The sequence below is a fragment of the Anas platyrhynchos genome, chromosome 2 (assembly GCF_047663525.1).
Source record: "Anas platyrhynchos isolate ZD024472 breed Pekin duck chromosome 2, IASCAAS_PekinDuck_T2T, whole genome shotgun sequence".
Taxonomy (NCBI): domain Eukaryota; kingdom Metazoa; phylum Chordata; class Aves; order Anseriformes; family Anatidae; genus Anas; species Anas platyrhynchos.
This window is the reverse complement of record NC_092588.1, coordinates 38,017,847-38,033,886: the sequence shown is the minus strand read 5'-3', so window position 1 is coordinate 38,033,886 and position 16,040 is coordinate 38,017,847. Positions and strand designations below refer to the sequence as shown.

The following is a 16,040-nucleotide window of genomic DNA, read 5'->3' as shown; positions in this document are numbered from 1 at the left end:
AGTATTTCCCCTCTAAACACCTACACTGGGTGGCACAGAGGTAACTGGGCACAACATTCTCATTATTTCTCTATCTTGTATCAGTAGTGGGATGGGAAGCCAGAAAAGGAAAGCATCGAAGCACTGACCCCTGATACACTAACCTTCATGCCTGAGCCAGCTGAAGTTAGAAACCACTAGCTTCCTACTGCTCTGAACCAGCAGGAGAGGAGGAACAGAAAATGCTAAAATATATGTTTTTCTCCTGACATCATTTCTTTCCACAGTAGTTCACCCACCTCCTTCATGGAGAAAGGGATGTTAAAAAACCCACCCTTTTCATGACTAGTGAACATACCTTTTCAATGTTTTCAGTGAAGAAATTCTGTCTTTGACTATGAATATATAGCTCTTGCCAAAATCAACTAAAGCTCACACATTCCAAAACAGGCTGTAGTCAGCTCTTGAGTGGAAGTTTTACATTTCAAATGAGCGAGTCTGATGCATAAGAATGAGCCAGATTCAGAAGCCTAGACACTGAAGTGCTGTCTGCAGCATACCAGCAGCAACATACGTTTTTCCACTCTGCCCTGCCACATCCCTGATGCTGAGGGGCTGTTGCTACCAGGGAGGTGTAGTTACATTCATTTTCCAAACCACCATCCCTGCTGTTCATACTAAGACAAGGAAGGGTGGCCAGCCTAATGAGTGGTGAGCTGTGGATACCTGGTCTCTTAGAAATAGATAAAAACCACCACTCTGTTCACACAGGCTACTGAACAGCCACCTAATGGTAACGCCTTTCAGCTCGCACAAATCTGAATTCATTATAGTGTCCTGCAGTGAAAATACCCCACGTCTCCCTATTAGTACTCTAAGCCCGTTATCTACCTCTAACTTCATCCAAAATTGTATTTTAAACTTGTTTTGGATATTGAATTGGAATGCTGGAAATAAACATGTGTGTCACAACCTAGGTAGTGTATGTTTTATACCTTATTTAATAGTCTGTCACAGTCAACATTATGTTGGTAGGAGCCCTAACACATCTATAGCGACATTTTTAACAGATGGATAATTGTATCCTCAGAAATTCTAAAAAATTCTTGTTGTAGTTATTTTCAGATGTTGGGAAAAAAACAACTTTGCTATATATTACAGTCATGCAAGCATGAGTGGATTTCTCAATATCAAATATAGCTGTACATTAGTACTATGCAAATATTTCAAAATTAACACTTGTTGCACTCATGCTACAGACAAGACAAAATCTTCAAGGTAGATATATAGAGATACATAAATATTAACCATTATTAGAAGTCCATGTAAGTCTCAGCAAGGTAAGTCTTCGAATAAAAAAAGTAATATAGTTAATACTATATTTTCCTGTGTTTAATAATATCATGTAAAAACCTAACCCAATCCTAACTTAAGTTTAGGATTTTCTCATATTTCCCAGGGGAGTATATGGTCTGATTGTAACATCTAAGCCATTGCTTTTTCTTTTTCCTTCTTGTTTTTTTCTCTTCCCACAAAGCAGAGACAAAACTGGTTTCCAAGTCAGCATAAATTTCTCCCTAAAGGGACAAGAATTCTTACTCAAAATGTACTTTGTATAAACTTGCTACCTGTGTAACTCGTTGTGCCAAACACTTTATAGATGTATTCATCTTTAAATCAACTTCAGTTGGAATATTTTTAATTGAGTTATATTGAATTAGAACAAATGTTTCAGCTAGGAACAATGCTTCTGCAGAAATACAATAGTATTTGGTCACAGAGGTGAAAAGGCAGCTATAGCTTAGTCTCAGCTTTTGCTGAATAAGTGAAGAATTCTAAGGCAATAAAATAAAATAAAATAAAATAAAATAAAATAAAATAAAATAAAACCTCTGTTGGCAAGTTTATTAGATTGACATTGTAAATGTAAACACAGACATTTCATAGACTAAAAACAATGTTATTTCCACACTATAGCCGGAAAGAGCAGCTTTGTTTCCAAAGATCCTTCTGGCATCGTTTGACAACTGACATTTATATGTTTGTAGCAAGAGTGAGGGTGTAGGTTGCCTGTTTAATGAAATACATAGCACCTCCTGATCAGTGAAGCGCCTCTTTTCCTTCTTTTTATTACATGCAGCACCACAACTTCCCAGGGTTGAGAAAGGTGGGGGAAAATGAATGACCGAAGTGGGGAGGAGGAGGGAGGGTGAAATACCTGTTTTCTTGGGCACACCGAATTCTGCAGCCTTCTTTAGGTATCACCAAGCCCAAATGCATCCTTAGCCGACAATTGGTGGGCCCTGTGTGGGGCCATACATGAGTCCCTGGATGCATTACAGAATACTTGATCTGCAAGGAAAGAGAGAGGACGACTTCAACAAAGCCATTTTCACAAGCATACTGCTACACATTTAGGATTTCATTACATCTCATCCACGACGACCAATCAGAAGTGCAATGTCACATTTTGTTAGCCTCAGCAACAATCGCATGATTTTACATCCTGAAGGTGTTTGATACTACAAAAAGGCAAGTCTTGTGGTGTATGTTTGCGTGCACACTTTTAATTTTGTTTAAAATAATCAGAACTGGATGAAATGGAAAGATTTACAGACACACTTATTTAAAAGGATGGACCACAGGAGGCACAAGTCCTGTGTTACCTGGTGTCCCCTCTCATCTTGCCAAAGCGATCGGCTCCGGGACAGATGCATTCTGCAGAGGAGCAGGGGATCGGACAGGCAGGGCTAATTTTTCTGGCATCGAGCCCACTTGAGGGAGCCGCCAGGACCCAGCAGCCCTCGAGAGGGAGGTGAACGAGGTGCAAACAAGGCATAGGTGGAACCAGCAGCGTTCCCAGCCGTTCAAAAGCTGCCCCTAGGGAGCGCGATGACCAGGACAGGCAAACAGGGCATGGCGCGGCAGAAGGGCATGGCGCGGCAGTTGGCGCAGGCAGGGCGAGCAGGAAGGGCAGAGTGTTCCCCCCGCCCATACGAACACCTCCTCTAACGGCAGCCTACCGCTAGCTCAGCTGCAGTGGTGTACACCAGGCACAGTGCTCTCTCTACGAAGTCTGTACACACCCAGACCGACTGCCCGCTCAAAACTGCGGCAGTTCAGGTCTCCGGGTGCAGGGAGTGCCTGAGCCTGTTGCTACCACCTGCGGGGGGCAAAGAGACTGTGTGCATGAGGTGCGAGCAGGTGGACGACTTGGTCCGCCTCGTGGCAAGACTCAAGGAGGAGGTTGAGGGATATCAGGGAGTGTGAGCGGGAGATAGACTGGTGGAGCAAATCCCTGCATGGCTTGAAGGACAGGTACCAGGGTGAGACACCCCAAACGGGGGTGTACCCCCTGCCCTGTTGCTGTCAGGCAGAGGGAGGGGACCTAGGAGTTGAGGAGGAATGGAGACAGGTCCCTGCTCGACATCGCAGGCGATGCTCCCCCCCCCCCCCCCACCAGCCCCACCTTCCCAGGTGCCCTTACGCAACAGGTTTGAGGCCCTGGTGCTTGAGAGACCGGTACCTGAGAAAGAGGCAGAAAGTCTACCCAGGAGGATGCCTAGGGTGAGGAAGTCCACGCCTCAGGACTGCCTCCACCAGGACAGAAAGAAGGGTGATTGTTGTGGGCAGCTCCCTTCTCAGGGGAACAGAGGGACCTATTTGTTGGCCTGACCCTACCCATAGGGAAGTCTGCTGCCTCCCTGGGGCCAGGGTCAGGGACATTGCCAGAAAGCTTCCCAACCTGGTTCACCTCTCTGACTATTATCCTCTTTTAATAGTCCAGGCTGGCAGTGATGACATTGAAGAGAGAAACATGAAGACCATCAAATGGGACTTTAGGGGACTGTGACAGTTAGTGGATGGAGCGGGAGCACAGGTGGTGTTTTCATCTATCTGTATGGTGGCAGGGAGGGGTACAGAGAGGACATGGAAAGCCCACCTGATAAACACGTGGCTCAGAGGCTGGTGCCAACATAGAAATTTTGTTGTTTTTTTTTTTTGACCATGGGGCGCTTTACTTGGCACCTGGCCTGATGGCCTCAGACAGGTCCCTATCTCTAAAGGGAAAACGGATCCTAGGCCAGGAGCTGGCGGGGTTCATTGAGAAGGCTTTAAACTAGGTAAGAAAGGGGACGGGGCCAAAACAAGGCTTGTTAGAGTTGTGCCGGGGGAACAATGGCAAGACAGGGAGAGAAGGCAATGGCCCAACTAAAGTGCATCTACACTAACGCACGCAGCATGGGTAACAAACAGGAGGAGCTAGAAGCCATCATGTGGCAGGCAGGCTACGACTTGGTTGCCATCACGGAAATGTGGTGGGACCACTCTCATGACTGGAGTGCTGCAATGAGGCTTTTTTGCCTCAGTCTTTACTGGTAAGACTGACCTTTGGAAATCCCAGGCACCTGAGAACAGCAAAGAAGCCTGGAGCAAAGACTTACCCACAGGTTAGGAAACATTTAGACAAATTCAACAAATTGTTCCATTGACCTTGATGGGTTTTACTCAGGAGTGGTAAAGGAGCTTACTGATGTCATGAGTCCACAGACAGTCTCGAAATGTCAGGCAACCAGGTTAGGTTCCTGAGGACTGGAAGAAAGCAAACGTTGTTCCTGTCTTCAAGGCAGAAAACAAGGACGATCTGAAGAACTACAGGGCAGTCGGTTTCATCTCAGTGACAGTAAATAATCCTGGAAGCAGTTTCCAAACACTTGGAGGAAAAGAAGGTGATTGGGAGCAGTCAGCATGAATTTATGAATGGGAAACCATGCTTAACGAGCTTTCTACAGTGAGTTGCCTAGCTTGATGGATGAGGGGAAAATTGGTGGGTATTGTTTATTTCAACTTTAGTAAGGCTTTTGACACTGTCTGTAGAATAACATCCTCGCCGACAAACTGATGAAGTAGAAACTAGGTAAGCTGACAGTGAAGGGGATGGAAAACTGGCAGTTCAGCCAGGTTCAAGGATTTGTGATCAAAACACAAATTCCAACTAACCAGAGGTATACCCCAAGGCTCAATACAGGGTCCAACACTGTTTAATAGTTTCACTAATGACCTGGATGATGGAACAGAGTACATCCCTTGGCAAGGACAGAAAATTGAGGAGAAAGGGTTGATAAACCAAATGTTTTTTGCTGCCATTCATTGGGACCTTGACAAGACGGAAAAAGGAGCAAACAGGAATCTCATGATATTCAACAAAGAGAAATGAAAACTCATTGGGGAAGAGTAACCCCATGCAGTACTACAAGCTATAGAACTGCCCGGAAAACAACTGCACAGAAAAAGAGTTCAGGGTCCTTGCAGAGAACAGTTTGGACTGTGATTCTACAACCCAATGAACAAGAAGGATGAATATCGCATGACAGTGGTGAGAAGCACCTTTTCAACTGAGAAATCTGCATTTCAGGATAGGACAAGGTAGCTTTGATAAATCTTGCATTTTAAGATGTTTCTAGCTCTCCAACAAAATGAGCATAAGAGAATGTATATCTAATGTCTTAGCTGTTCCCACCATCTGAGGTTTCATCTTACCAGCAATTCCTTATAAAAGCAAGTGATAAGCTCCAGTGGCTGTGGTGAACACAGATGCTCTATTCTGTTGCCTCTGCTACAGTGAGATACATTAGCTTGATTGCCCTGTCAGACCCTGAAGCAACCCAAATAACTGGTACTGCTGGCTATGCAGAAAAGTTATTCATACCCCACAGAAAATACTTTTATAACCCTAATAATATGTGCAATGTGGAATGGTTACTGCCATGTATGCTATCTACCCATGCAGATCAGTCTAGAAACTTCTATGAGTCTCACATACATGTATGTGCTGTATTCAAGTACAATACAAATATTTAAATATTCCTGAATCACAGACAGGTTATACTACGGTTGTAAAGTAAAACTCTGACAAGTTTTACCCTGGCATATTGGAACGACAAAAAAGATGAAGAAAACAGTAACTCTCCTCTCTGGCATAGATCCATTTTCAGCTGTGGTGCGTCAGTTTTCTCGGAGTTAGCCATACTGACTGTGATGACATCTTAAGTCACTTAAGACTCGGTTTAGGTAAGTTATTACTATCAGTTGACCCATGGTAAATAACTACTTACCCAACATGAGCTCCCTGTGATCACAAGGGAAAATGGTTTTACTAAAAATTCCATAGAAGTGCTTCAGCTAATATATTTTATCTCATATTTGCTGAAGGCTATTACAGTATCAACTTCATTGTGTGTCTGAGCCATCATTGAATATATCAAGGTCATACATTCCTCTGTACACATTTCTTAACATCACCTTTTCACAGCTTTAGGGATTTGCAAAAATGAAGAAGTTTGGCAGGTACCTGCCCTCTTCGGCAGCCTGTAGCTTCTGGGAATCTTTCCAACAAAGCACACGTTTTCGGAACACCTTTGCAAGCATTCTCGTTTTTTCTTCCTGGTGAAAATAAGAGATTGAGCATTCATAAGTGCAATGAACAAACAGTCCCTTGTATTCTACATTGCAGAACAGCAACAAAGCTGTCAAAGAGCTGACACCAAAAGAGGTAAATAATATCATACACATTTTACAAATTATGCAACAGCAAGTGCTTACATATTGTAATATCAAAGTAGCCTGCCACTTCTTTGCTTTTGAATTATTTGTGAGAAGCAGGCTTTCTACCATTTTAAACATGATTCTAAAAATATGATTATACTTTTATTAATGATTAAGTAGATCATTAAAGTATAATCATTAAAAAGACAAAAAATGCCACCAATATGATACCATTTCAACATCTGATTATATTTTTATACACCTTGGCTTTTAATATTTTATCTTACAGCACTCTTTCACATGTAAAGTCTTTTAAGAAGTTCAGGTCACTCTAGTAATTGAGTCTCCCACTGCAAAGCTCAGAGACAGAACAGCAGGCTTATTAAAGCTCACATTCTATTTGCCCATACCATTTCTGAATGATGGATCTCACCTAGCTGGCAACACAATATTGAGAATATTTCTTCTCCTGCTTTCCTGTCTTCCCTCAGGCTGATCTGCACATGCATTACCATGCAAAATTTTGGCAACCTTGCCAGGAAATGAGTATTACCCTCAAGGGATTCTTAGAAATGCTCATGGGCTACATGGTTTAGAATAAAGAATTCCTGTTCACTGTTGTTGGGGTCTCAGACACTATTTTATCAGATCATTTCTTCTGCAGACTTGAATAACAGGTACAGTGATTAAAAAAAACTATTCCAGAAAAACTGTGTTGATACTCCTTATTATGCTATATTAATGTGAGAAAGTGAAACTGGGGTTAAGTGGAGAAAGAGAAATACAAAATGTTTTACCTTGTTGCCATAAAGTAAACTGACTCCAGTCTCCCTTTTCTCGCAGATTCTCATCCTCGGGCAAGAAGAGGCTTTGTTTCTTATCCATCACAGCAAGACCCTCATCCCGAATAAGCTTCCAATTTTTTTCTAAGGACTGTTGCAAGAGCCATGTTAGTTCACTGAGAACTTACTGCATTTTGCTTTAGTATCTTATTTTTTTTTCCCCGCCATTAACTTTTTTTTTAATTTAAAAGCACTTAAAAAAAAAAGAGTTCATCATTATCAAGTTTCCTTATGTCAATTCCCTTATGACAAGTTAAGGCAGGAAAACCAACTTTCGCAGTATTCTTCAGATTCAGTTACAACTGTATTGTAAAATTTCAGTAATCCCCAGCCTCTTGCAGATTAGGCCTCACTTTAACTTGCTTTTTGATTAGCCTAAGGGCTCTTTAACAGATAATTTTATGTTGCAAGCTAAGAAGAGTATTGATCTTCTTAAACGCAGCACATGCTACCTGGAAGCACTCTTGAGACTAGAAAACCACTCACATAACCTGAAACTCCAAGTGTTGACAGAACATCCTAGTTCAAAGACGACAAATGCAAACATGCTACTCAAGTTGACAGTTATGATTTAAACCTTCAGAAAGGTTTGCAAAGATTCTCTTGCACATTCTGATGCTATTGGAAGAGATCAAATACGACTTGAAATGCCAAGTGACAATTTATGGATACAACCATTAAAAATGTGTAAGCTGCCGTGTACTTCATACATACCAAACCCACAAGACTGTAGAGTTAAGATTTTTGTTCTTTGCTGCCTTAGGACATTCTACTTGTAGAAATCTGGTGAATTAGAAACCTTGTATTCTACCAGTAATAAGTCATCTTAATGTTACAGGAAGATAAATGAAAAACCCACTGTGTAACAATGGATCTGGATAATAATGATGTGACTTCCATTTCCCAGCTGCTTATGTTACTCACTAAACCTTATTTTTGGTGAATAGTTTTCATTTTTCCTTTGTGCTCTTGAACAAAGCATTTCTGTAAGACATTTTCAATCAATTTGAAACTGGAAATAGGCTAAGGTGTGTTCCCACATCGCTTCTTTGTATGATGTGTAAAGATGAGTAAAACTCCGAAATCTTTGTAACACAGGTCACACAAGGTAATATGACTGCCCCTTTTCAGCCATATGGTTATTAGCTTTCACCACTTAAACTAAACAGTTGCATTTTCCACTTCAGTTTCTTTCAATTAAAAGACAAGCTGATCCTGCAAAGTAGGTGGTACATTGATATATCATAAAAGGTTCTGGAAACAGCCACATAATACAGTGACCATCTCCCAGTACAGCAAGCCTACAAACGCTAAGATCTATCAAAATTAGGATTGTGCTAGTATTATTTCAGTACTCTTTTTCTTCCTAGCTAATTGCGTTCTCTCATTCCTCAGCAAAGGGGAAAACAACTCTTTGTTTTTCCTACTTCATTCACCCTCTTCTCTCCCATTGATGGGCTTCCTTAACACTCCTTAACAATTAACATTAAGTAGAAACATTTTCAAAAATATCTTCCTAAAACTGATTTTTTTTTTTTTTCCTGAAATGCAGGGTACAAAACAGACTGAAATTTTCCATCTAATCAGAGATGAACAGGGGAACAGAGCTGGTACTGATTCAGCACTATCATTTCTACACAAGGAAATACCAGCTTGCATACCTGAATTTGTACTGGCTGCAGATGAGAAAGAAATGAAAAACTTGCATTTATATAGGTTTCAATTTAAAGTGATACAGATCAACAAAATTGGAAAACTTTGAAAGACATTACAAGTGCTTCTCTGTTTCCTCAAACTCCTAACCCTTCTTCTGAAAAATAAAAAGGTAAGAAGGAGCTTTCACCCACACAGACAAGAAGATGCATGAAGAGCACTAGTGGTGCACAGAGATTCACATAATGGCAGCTTTGTCACCTCTGATTTTCCTCAAGTGACAGGCTGAAAGTCAACCTGCAAAGTTGTGTGTTTGCCTTTTAAAGCTCCTTCCCTAGTACATTGGATACAAAGCAATTTGAATACATATCATTGATTTTGAGCCAGCTCTTAAACGGTATTAGATATAACTGCCACTGAAATCAATAATGTCTCTGTACTTGTGAGAAACTGGACCCCCATCTGTAACACTATGCGTTACTATGAGCCATAGGCAACTCCTATGTAGAAAGGAAGGGGAGAGTTACAGGAGTTGAAACACAGCTCAGCCTTGATATCCCTAATTTTACAGAATCTTAGGCCAATGCTGAAGGGCAAGAATGGATAAAACCATTAAAACACAGTGGCTAAGTCCAGGATGTGGACTTCAGGCTACAGAACCAAGAGCTAGCATCTACAGAAAAAAAAGCTAAATATGCTCATGCTGCATAATATGTAGGGATGCAAGCCTCAGGCTGCAACAGATTCGTATTGTGTTTGGTGCAATATCTTGATTTCAAATGAAGAATCAGGTGGCAAACAGCACTTGGAGCATATGTACTTGTTTCCTACCAGCTGATTCCCATAAACCTCCATATGGCTTTTTAAACACAGTTCCTAACAATAATGTAAGTTTACAGTTAATTTACATCTGGTCATAGTGTAGATTTTATTGGCAAAGGAATTATTGTATTTAAATAGGGATTTCTTAATATTGGTTTATTTTTATGTGTGACTGTATTATATTAAAAAATCCTTATTCTGCGCTGTCAAACCCTTTTCAAGGTATGGTCATAAATGCCACAGACAGAGATTAAGAGTTTACTACTCCTCATGTGAGGCATAACTACTGACCACATGTGCATTTCAATCCACTGGGCTATAAAATAAAATCGTGGTGGTGTCTCCACTCCATTTCACTTTGTTACCCATACAGAATAAGAAAGTATTCATGATAGTTACGGTGTGTTAGCTGGGGACCTCCAACACCTCTGGGCAAGGGTCAGTATTTAAAGCCATCCAAAACACAGTCCTTGCACTAATCTGGTCACTCACAGTGCTTAATCGTCAGGATGCATAAGCATTATCTCTGCTCTTTTAGGCTTCCTTAAGGCATCCAGCCACACTTTAAATGCACAGTTTAGTTAATTTTTGCCATCAAATATGAACATTTAGATTTTAGTAGCCAAACAATTGAGCCTCAGCTGTCAGTCTACAGAAAACATTAAGGATTCTGCTGTTGCCAGTACTTTCATTCTCTTTCTGTGCTTTTCTTGCTGCACTTGAAATTTTTAACTAATAAAATATAAACAATCAATGAAAATTGATGGCATAAGATCTACTTTAATCAATAAGCTATTCACTGTAGTATGCTGTTGGCAAAGCATCCTCTGGGTCATTTCCAAAAGCAAAAGACACAACAAAAAGAAAGGACAAATTTACCTAGGTCATTTCCTATGCATTTCAGCCTGGTGAAAAGTGTCTAGGGTCCAACAGCATTGTACCGCTTTTATTTATTCATTTATTAACTGAGTACCAGAATACAAAAGAGTGCTCTACCAAGGTTCCATAAAAGATACCAGAGATGATGCAATGACTTTGTAACACTTGCAGAAGAAAGCTAATTGCCCCAAGGGAGGAGGATAGGTTTTCTAAGGTAAAAGCCAGGTTTCCTTTTAGCTGAGCTAAAGAGTTTCTGGACTCTCCAAAGTCCTGAACTACCATAGATCAGAAAATTAGCAGAACATTTCTACATAAATCACTTGATACATTTTCTTATTTAAAGGTTTATAGTTCCCTGAGAAATCAGGCCCTCCTTCCTATTCTTTCAAGGAAACTACAAAAATAACATAATAACACAACACACACAAAAAAATTAAGCATTAACGGGCAGCTAGAGAGATCTACTGCTGCCAGCATAGTAGCACTAACCAGGATTTACCACCATCATACACCTCCTTTTAAGTGTTATTGAGACATTCTCATTCTTTATAACATAATCAAGCCAGGTCTGTGCTCTAACATTACTGACTACAGCTGTGCTGGTGAACAGAACGAGCAAAGACAGAGGTGTCAGAGGATGGCAGAGAACCTTTAGCATTGCCTCAGCTAGCCACAAGTAAATCCTCCATTATCATTGTTAAGCTACTGAGACACTGAAAGGAGTTTATTCATATTCAACAACAAATTGTGAAATACAGGGAGAGAGGGTCCAGGCCTCCAATGCTTTGAACTTCATGAAGAAATTTTCAGTATCAACTTCCATCATTTGGATTTGGAAGCATTTCCCACGCTTTCTGCACGAATGGAAGAGGAATGTAAAGAGATGAAGTAGCAAGGAATAATTGCTGGTTATTTTTTGCTGTGTGGAACGTAGAATTTTTATTTTTCTTTCTTAATAACTAAAGCACATGCAGAAGCTTGAATGTTTCAGAAATCAATAAAACAAATGTCTTCAAAGCTTTTTTCTACTTTGTGTAGAATGCTACTTCAAATTTGCACTTGCAAGTGTTTATCGGTGTTAGAATTGAGCCTGCTCTCCTGCACAAATTCAAGTACTTTTTGAGTTATGGGGGAAACACAACAATGCAAATATATATCTATTTTTCTGGTAACTTAACAGTTTGGATTTATACTTTCAACTTTGAAAGGCATCTTGAAGAATTGCCTCCCCCAAACTGAGATACATAAGTAAATAAATCAGCAGTCAGACTTGATGACCTTACTAATAAAACACATAAAAATTACCACAAAAACTCTTAGTACAACAGAGTAAAGAAGCTTCAAACACAGCAGTTCCAGTTATATTTTTCAAATTCTTATTTTGGTATATTGAATAACAAACACTAAAGCAGCACCTATGAGAGGCAGGAGGCAGTTGTGCTTTGGAGATCAGGGTGAACTTCTAACTAACTGTGTGGTTCATCTAAAATGTTCTTCTAGGAGACGTGCAGAATACTGATCCAAACGAAGTCCTCTACAAATGATCCCACATATGTGAAAAAATTATTTCAAGGTGGATCCCTGGCCATTTTATAATAGGAAATTCATTTTTTTCATCCTTCAAAGCTGACTGTCCCTTCCCACCAATAGCACACACCTTTACCTATGTGATATAGAAATTTGGATGGTCTACATGTAAGAGACACTAAAACATCACTGCAGACACCTTTAAAACATTATTGATATGATATGCATTCTTTTCCTTTTGTTTGGCAACAGTACAAGAGGCTCCAAGTCCCTCCACCTCCTTTATGTCAGGAAGTATCTATTTTTACACATACCTCATGAATGAGTCGAACACATGCACGTTTCAAATTTTGCCACATGCTACTCTACAAAGCTTTTCCCCCCCCCCCCAAGAGTGAGATTACAGTTGAGTGATTACTCTTTAATCTAAGTTTCCTAACCTTACTTACACTGCCATCACCATAACCAGGAGGAAACCTTTTTAATTTCTTTAAAAATTATAATTCTTTCACAGCAGGTTTCTAACATGTTATGTAACGAAGCATAATGAAACAAGTTTCACTGAGTGAAACTGTCTCGTCAAACAAGCATTTATGTTTTTAAATTATTTGTGCAGAAGAATTTTGCTAAACCACGTTAATATTCAAAGCATATGCAAAATGGGTACCTCTTCCCCCTTTTAAAAATTATTACTGTTATTATTATTTTAGAATTATGAAAAATTTGCTCAAGTGTTTATAGTTATAAAAAATACGAAATTTTGAAAATATAAATTATTACTATGAATAGTAAATAAACTATATGTTTTGTATCAATTAGAATTTTAGTTCATTAAAGTTTTTTTTATGCCATTATCTTTTACTGAATCCATCACTGGGAGACAAGTTTACACTTGTTTATTTTATGCAATTAAGAGATCCCAAAGAAATCACCAAGTATTATATAAGGGACAGAGAACACAGATTTTTCTAAGTAAAAAATTCACAATGGTTGTCCCAGCCATTAGCAGTTTGACCTTATTTTGCATTTAAAACATTGCAGTAGTCTACCATGAAAATTTTGTATTTAGTAAACGTCCCATCATCAATTATTAAAACATCTAAGCTCACTTCATAGTATCTTAGTTAAAACTAGCACTCAATTCTAGACTGGTGTCCAGTACTCACAGGCAACAATTCAGATCTTATGAGTATTTTTTCTGCTTTGCACCTTAGATTACAGTTGTTATTAAAGAAAATAAATTGAAGTAAACAGAAACAAACTCCCTTACCTTCACCAGTTCTGTATAACCTGTTTCCTTCGCTGTCCACCAAGGCTGAGCTTTCAGTCCCTTAACATTGTAGAGGGAGCGCTGCCAGACTGATGCAAAATGACCTCTTTGATATCCAAGTTCATACCACTTGTATGCCTAGGAGATTGCATTTATTATCAAACAAATTCATATCAGCTGTTAACATACCATAGAAAAACTTAAGCTCCTTTGGTAATAGGCTATCTGTTTGGATGCTGGAGATATTCTTCTAATGTACAATAATAATAATTTCCTTTAAGGGTGAAAAAAATGAAAATCAACAATCCTAAAATACATCAAAGTCAGCCACAGCTATTTAGTTCAACATTAGCAAAACAGGATAATCTCACAGTCATTCACACTAAATATTGGTCAGTAACCTAGGCGTTCTCCTTGGACTTGGGAGATACAATTGTTTGTCTTCTTGGTCAGCCCTGATTTCTCTATGCTTCACTTTTACCTATGAATTAAAGATTTAATTTAATAATTTAATAAAAAATAAATGCCTTCCTTCTACTACCAACAGGGATGTTGTGGCGATGAAAACAATGCTGACTTTGTTACATGATTACATATATACTTCTGAGTTTTCTTTAAATACTTGTTCTCACACCAGAACTGAGCTGATGCTACTCATTTTGCTTATTTCCCCCTTATTTCATGTAGTAAAAGAGTACTGACGCTCAATGCCAGGCCTTAGTTCATCTTACTCTCCCTTTCCACAACTTGCTTTACCATTCAATACCAGCTGCAAAAGGAGGTTCTGCAAAGAAAGCAAATAAGATGCTTGGAAAGAAGAGGTCAAACAAGAGTAACTCTGGTCCATGAACAGAGGAAGCTACAAATATCTCCTTCCTGTCCAGCATTGCCTTTTTTTAAAGAAGAAAAAAAAAAGAAGGCAATGCAAAAATAAAAATGATAAAAAAAACTATATGCCAGGTCAGCTAAGCAGGGAGATAGGAGGACAAGAAATTCAAAACAGAAGGAGAGAAGCAGGCAGCAATCTCCATTCTAAACAGAAATCATTCAAAAACCTTATTACCTGGAATCGTCCGGAGTCCCTCTCTAGCTATACAACTTGAAATTCACACCTTCCCTTTCCAAATCTCCTTCAGCAAAGTGTCACACATCCAAACTCAGACCAAGCTCTCCTACTTCTTCACCTAATCTGATATTTATTGTCTCACTCCACATTAGACAGCCTATAATATCAACCTTGTATTTCCAGTTCGTACTCTCCTACACATTATTATTCTTTCCCTGGCTGTACCCAAGTTCTCAAAATAAAACAAAAACGATAAACAAACAAAACACACACGCACAAAACCAAACTCTACACTTTTCGTTCCAACAGGAACTTGCAAATCTGGACTAAACAACTGAAAAACATTATCCCCAACAGTCCTCCTGTATGGTAGTTTCACTGCATGACTACTTATTCCTTGCATTTCAGAGTCCCTTCTCCTATTCTAATTCAAGGGCAAATGCCAGTTGCCCATTCATCTGCCCACATTGATGCAAAGGCTAAAAAACTATTAAAGGCTTTCTGAAGCAAAAAGCACAGTACTAACTTTTAAGAAGAATCACCTCATGTATGTGTGTTAATGGAAAGTAAAATGTACAAACAAATAAGCCTATTCTAGGAGAAGACATTCATATCTGCATATTATTTATGCCCACCTTGAAGCCAGTAAAGTAGAAGTAAAACCAAAATATTTTTTAGATACAAGCTGTCGTGAGAACCCTGTGTCTTACTATGACTTACTTAGTATTTACATACCATAAAGTAAACAAAAACTACTGAAAATTCTTCCTATAACGGATTATTTCTAAAAAAACCTCAAGTGTCATCTTATACATTTACCTATAGATCTTTTCTTTCGGATAAAAGGTAAGAAATAAATTAGGGCATTTTTGTTTTCAAATATATGTATAACCTTTTATGCTGTTACCATAGATCTCTTTTTGAGAGTCTAAATTTTCTTCAAGCTTTCAAAAAATGGGGGACTCTAATATTTATGACTCTATCGAAGTATGAAGGAAAGGTTGCAGTAGAATGTTGTTTTACTCTATTTATCTGAAGTAAGGAAAAGCACCATGGATAAACAGAATAACAGCAGACAATATAGAAGCTTTCATCTTTTTCTCTGAATAAGCTTCTTAAAACGTATTGGTCAAAAAAAATACATATTACCTTTGAGTAATACACAGTATATCTATAAAGCCTGATCTTATCTTGGTTAAGCCTCTGAAATGGAAGCATTATTATTTATATAGTGTACGTTCCTCAAGACATAAGTTGTAATAGCAATAGGGTAACAATAGATTGTTCATGCTCACTGTATGAATTTATTTGCTGTGTTTGGAGTTAGCTCAAAAGAGAAGGGGGGTGAATTGCTTGTTTCAGCCACTGACAGATAAGTATGAATGTTGCTGTTCTTTAAGATCCATCAGCTATAATCATTATATATAATATTCTTAATCCTTATTTATTTGAAGAA

At 39.0% G+C, this 16,040-nt stretch overlaps 1 protein-coding gene across 16 annotated transcripts in view; it reads right to left on the bottom strand.

Moving 5' to 3' along the window:
• The window catches only part of ASPH (aspartate beta-hydroxylase), a 114,438-nt gene that overhangs the window by 7,841 nt on the left and 90,557 nt on the right, over nt 1-16,040 (bottom strand). For all 16 annotated transcript variants that reach the window (XM_038175366.2, XM_038175370.2, XM_038175360.2 and 13 more), the window contains 4 exons: nt 13,519-13,656; nt 7,323-7,458; nt 6,332-6,423; nt 2,198-2,331 (listed from right to left, as the gene is read on the bottom strand). In XM_038175366.2, coding sequence (XP_038031294.2) covers nt 2,198-2,331; nt 6,332-6,423; nt 7,323-7,458; nt 13,519-13,656 — 500 coding nt within the window. The remainder of the gene's footprint in view (nt 1-2,197; nt 2,332-6,331; nt 6,424-7,322; nt 7,459-13,518; nt 13,657-16,040) is intronic.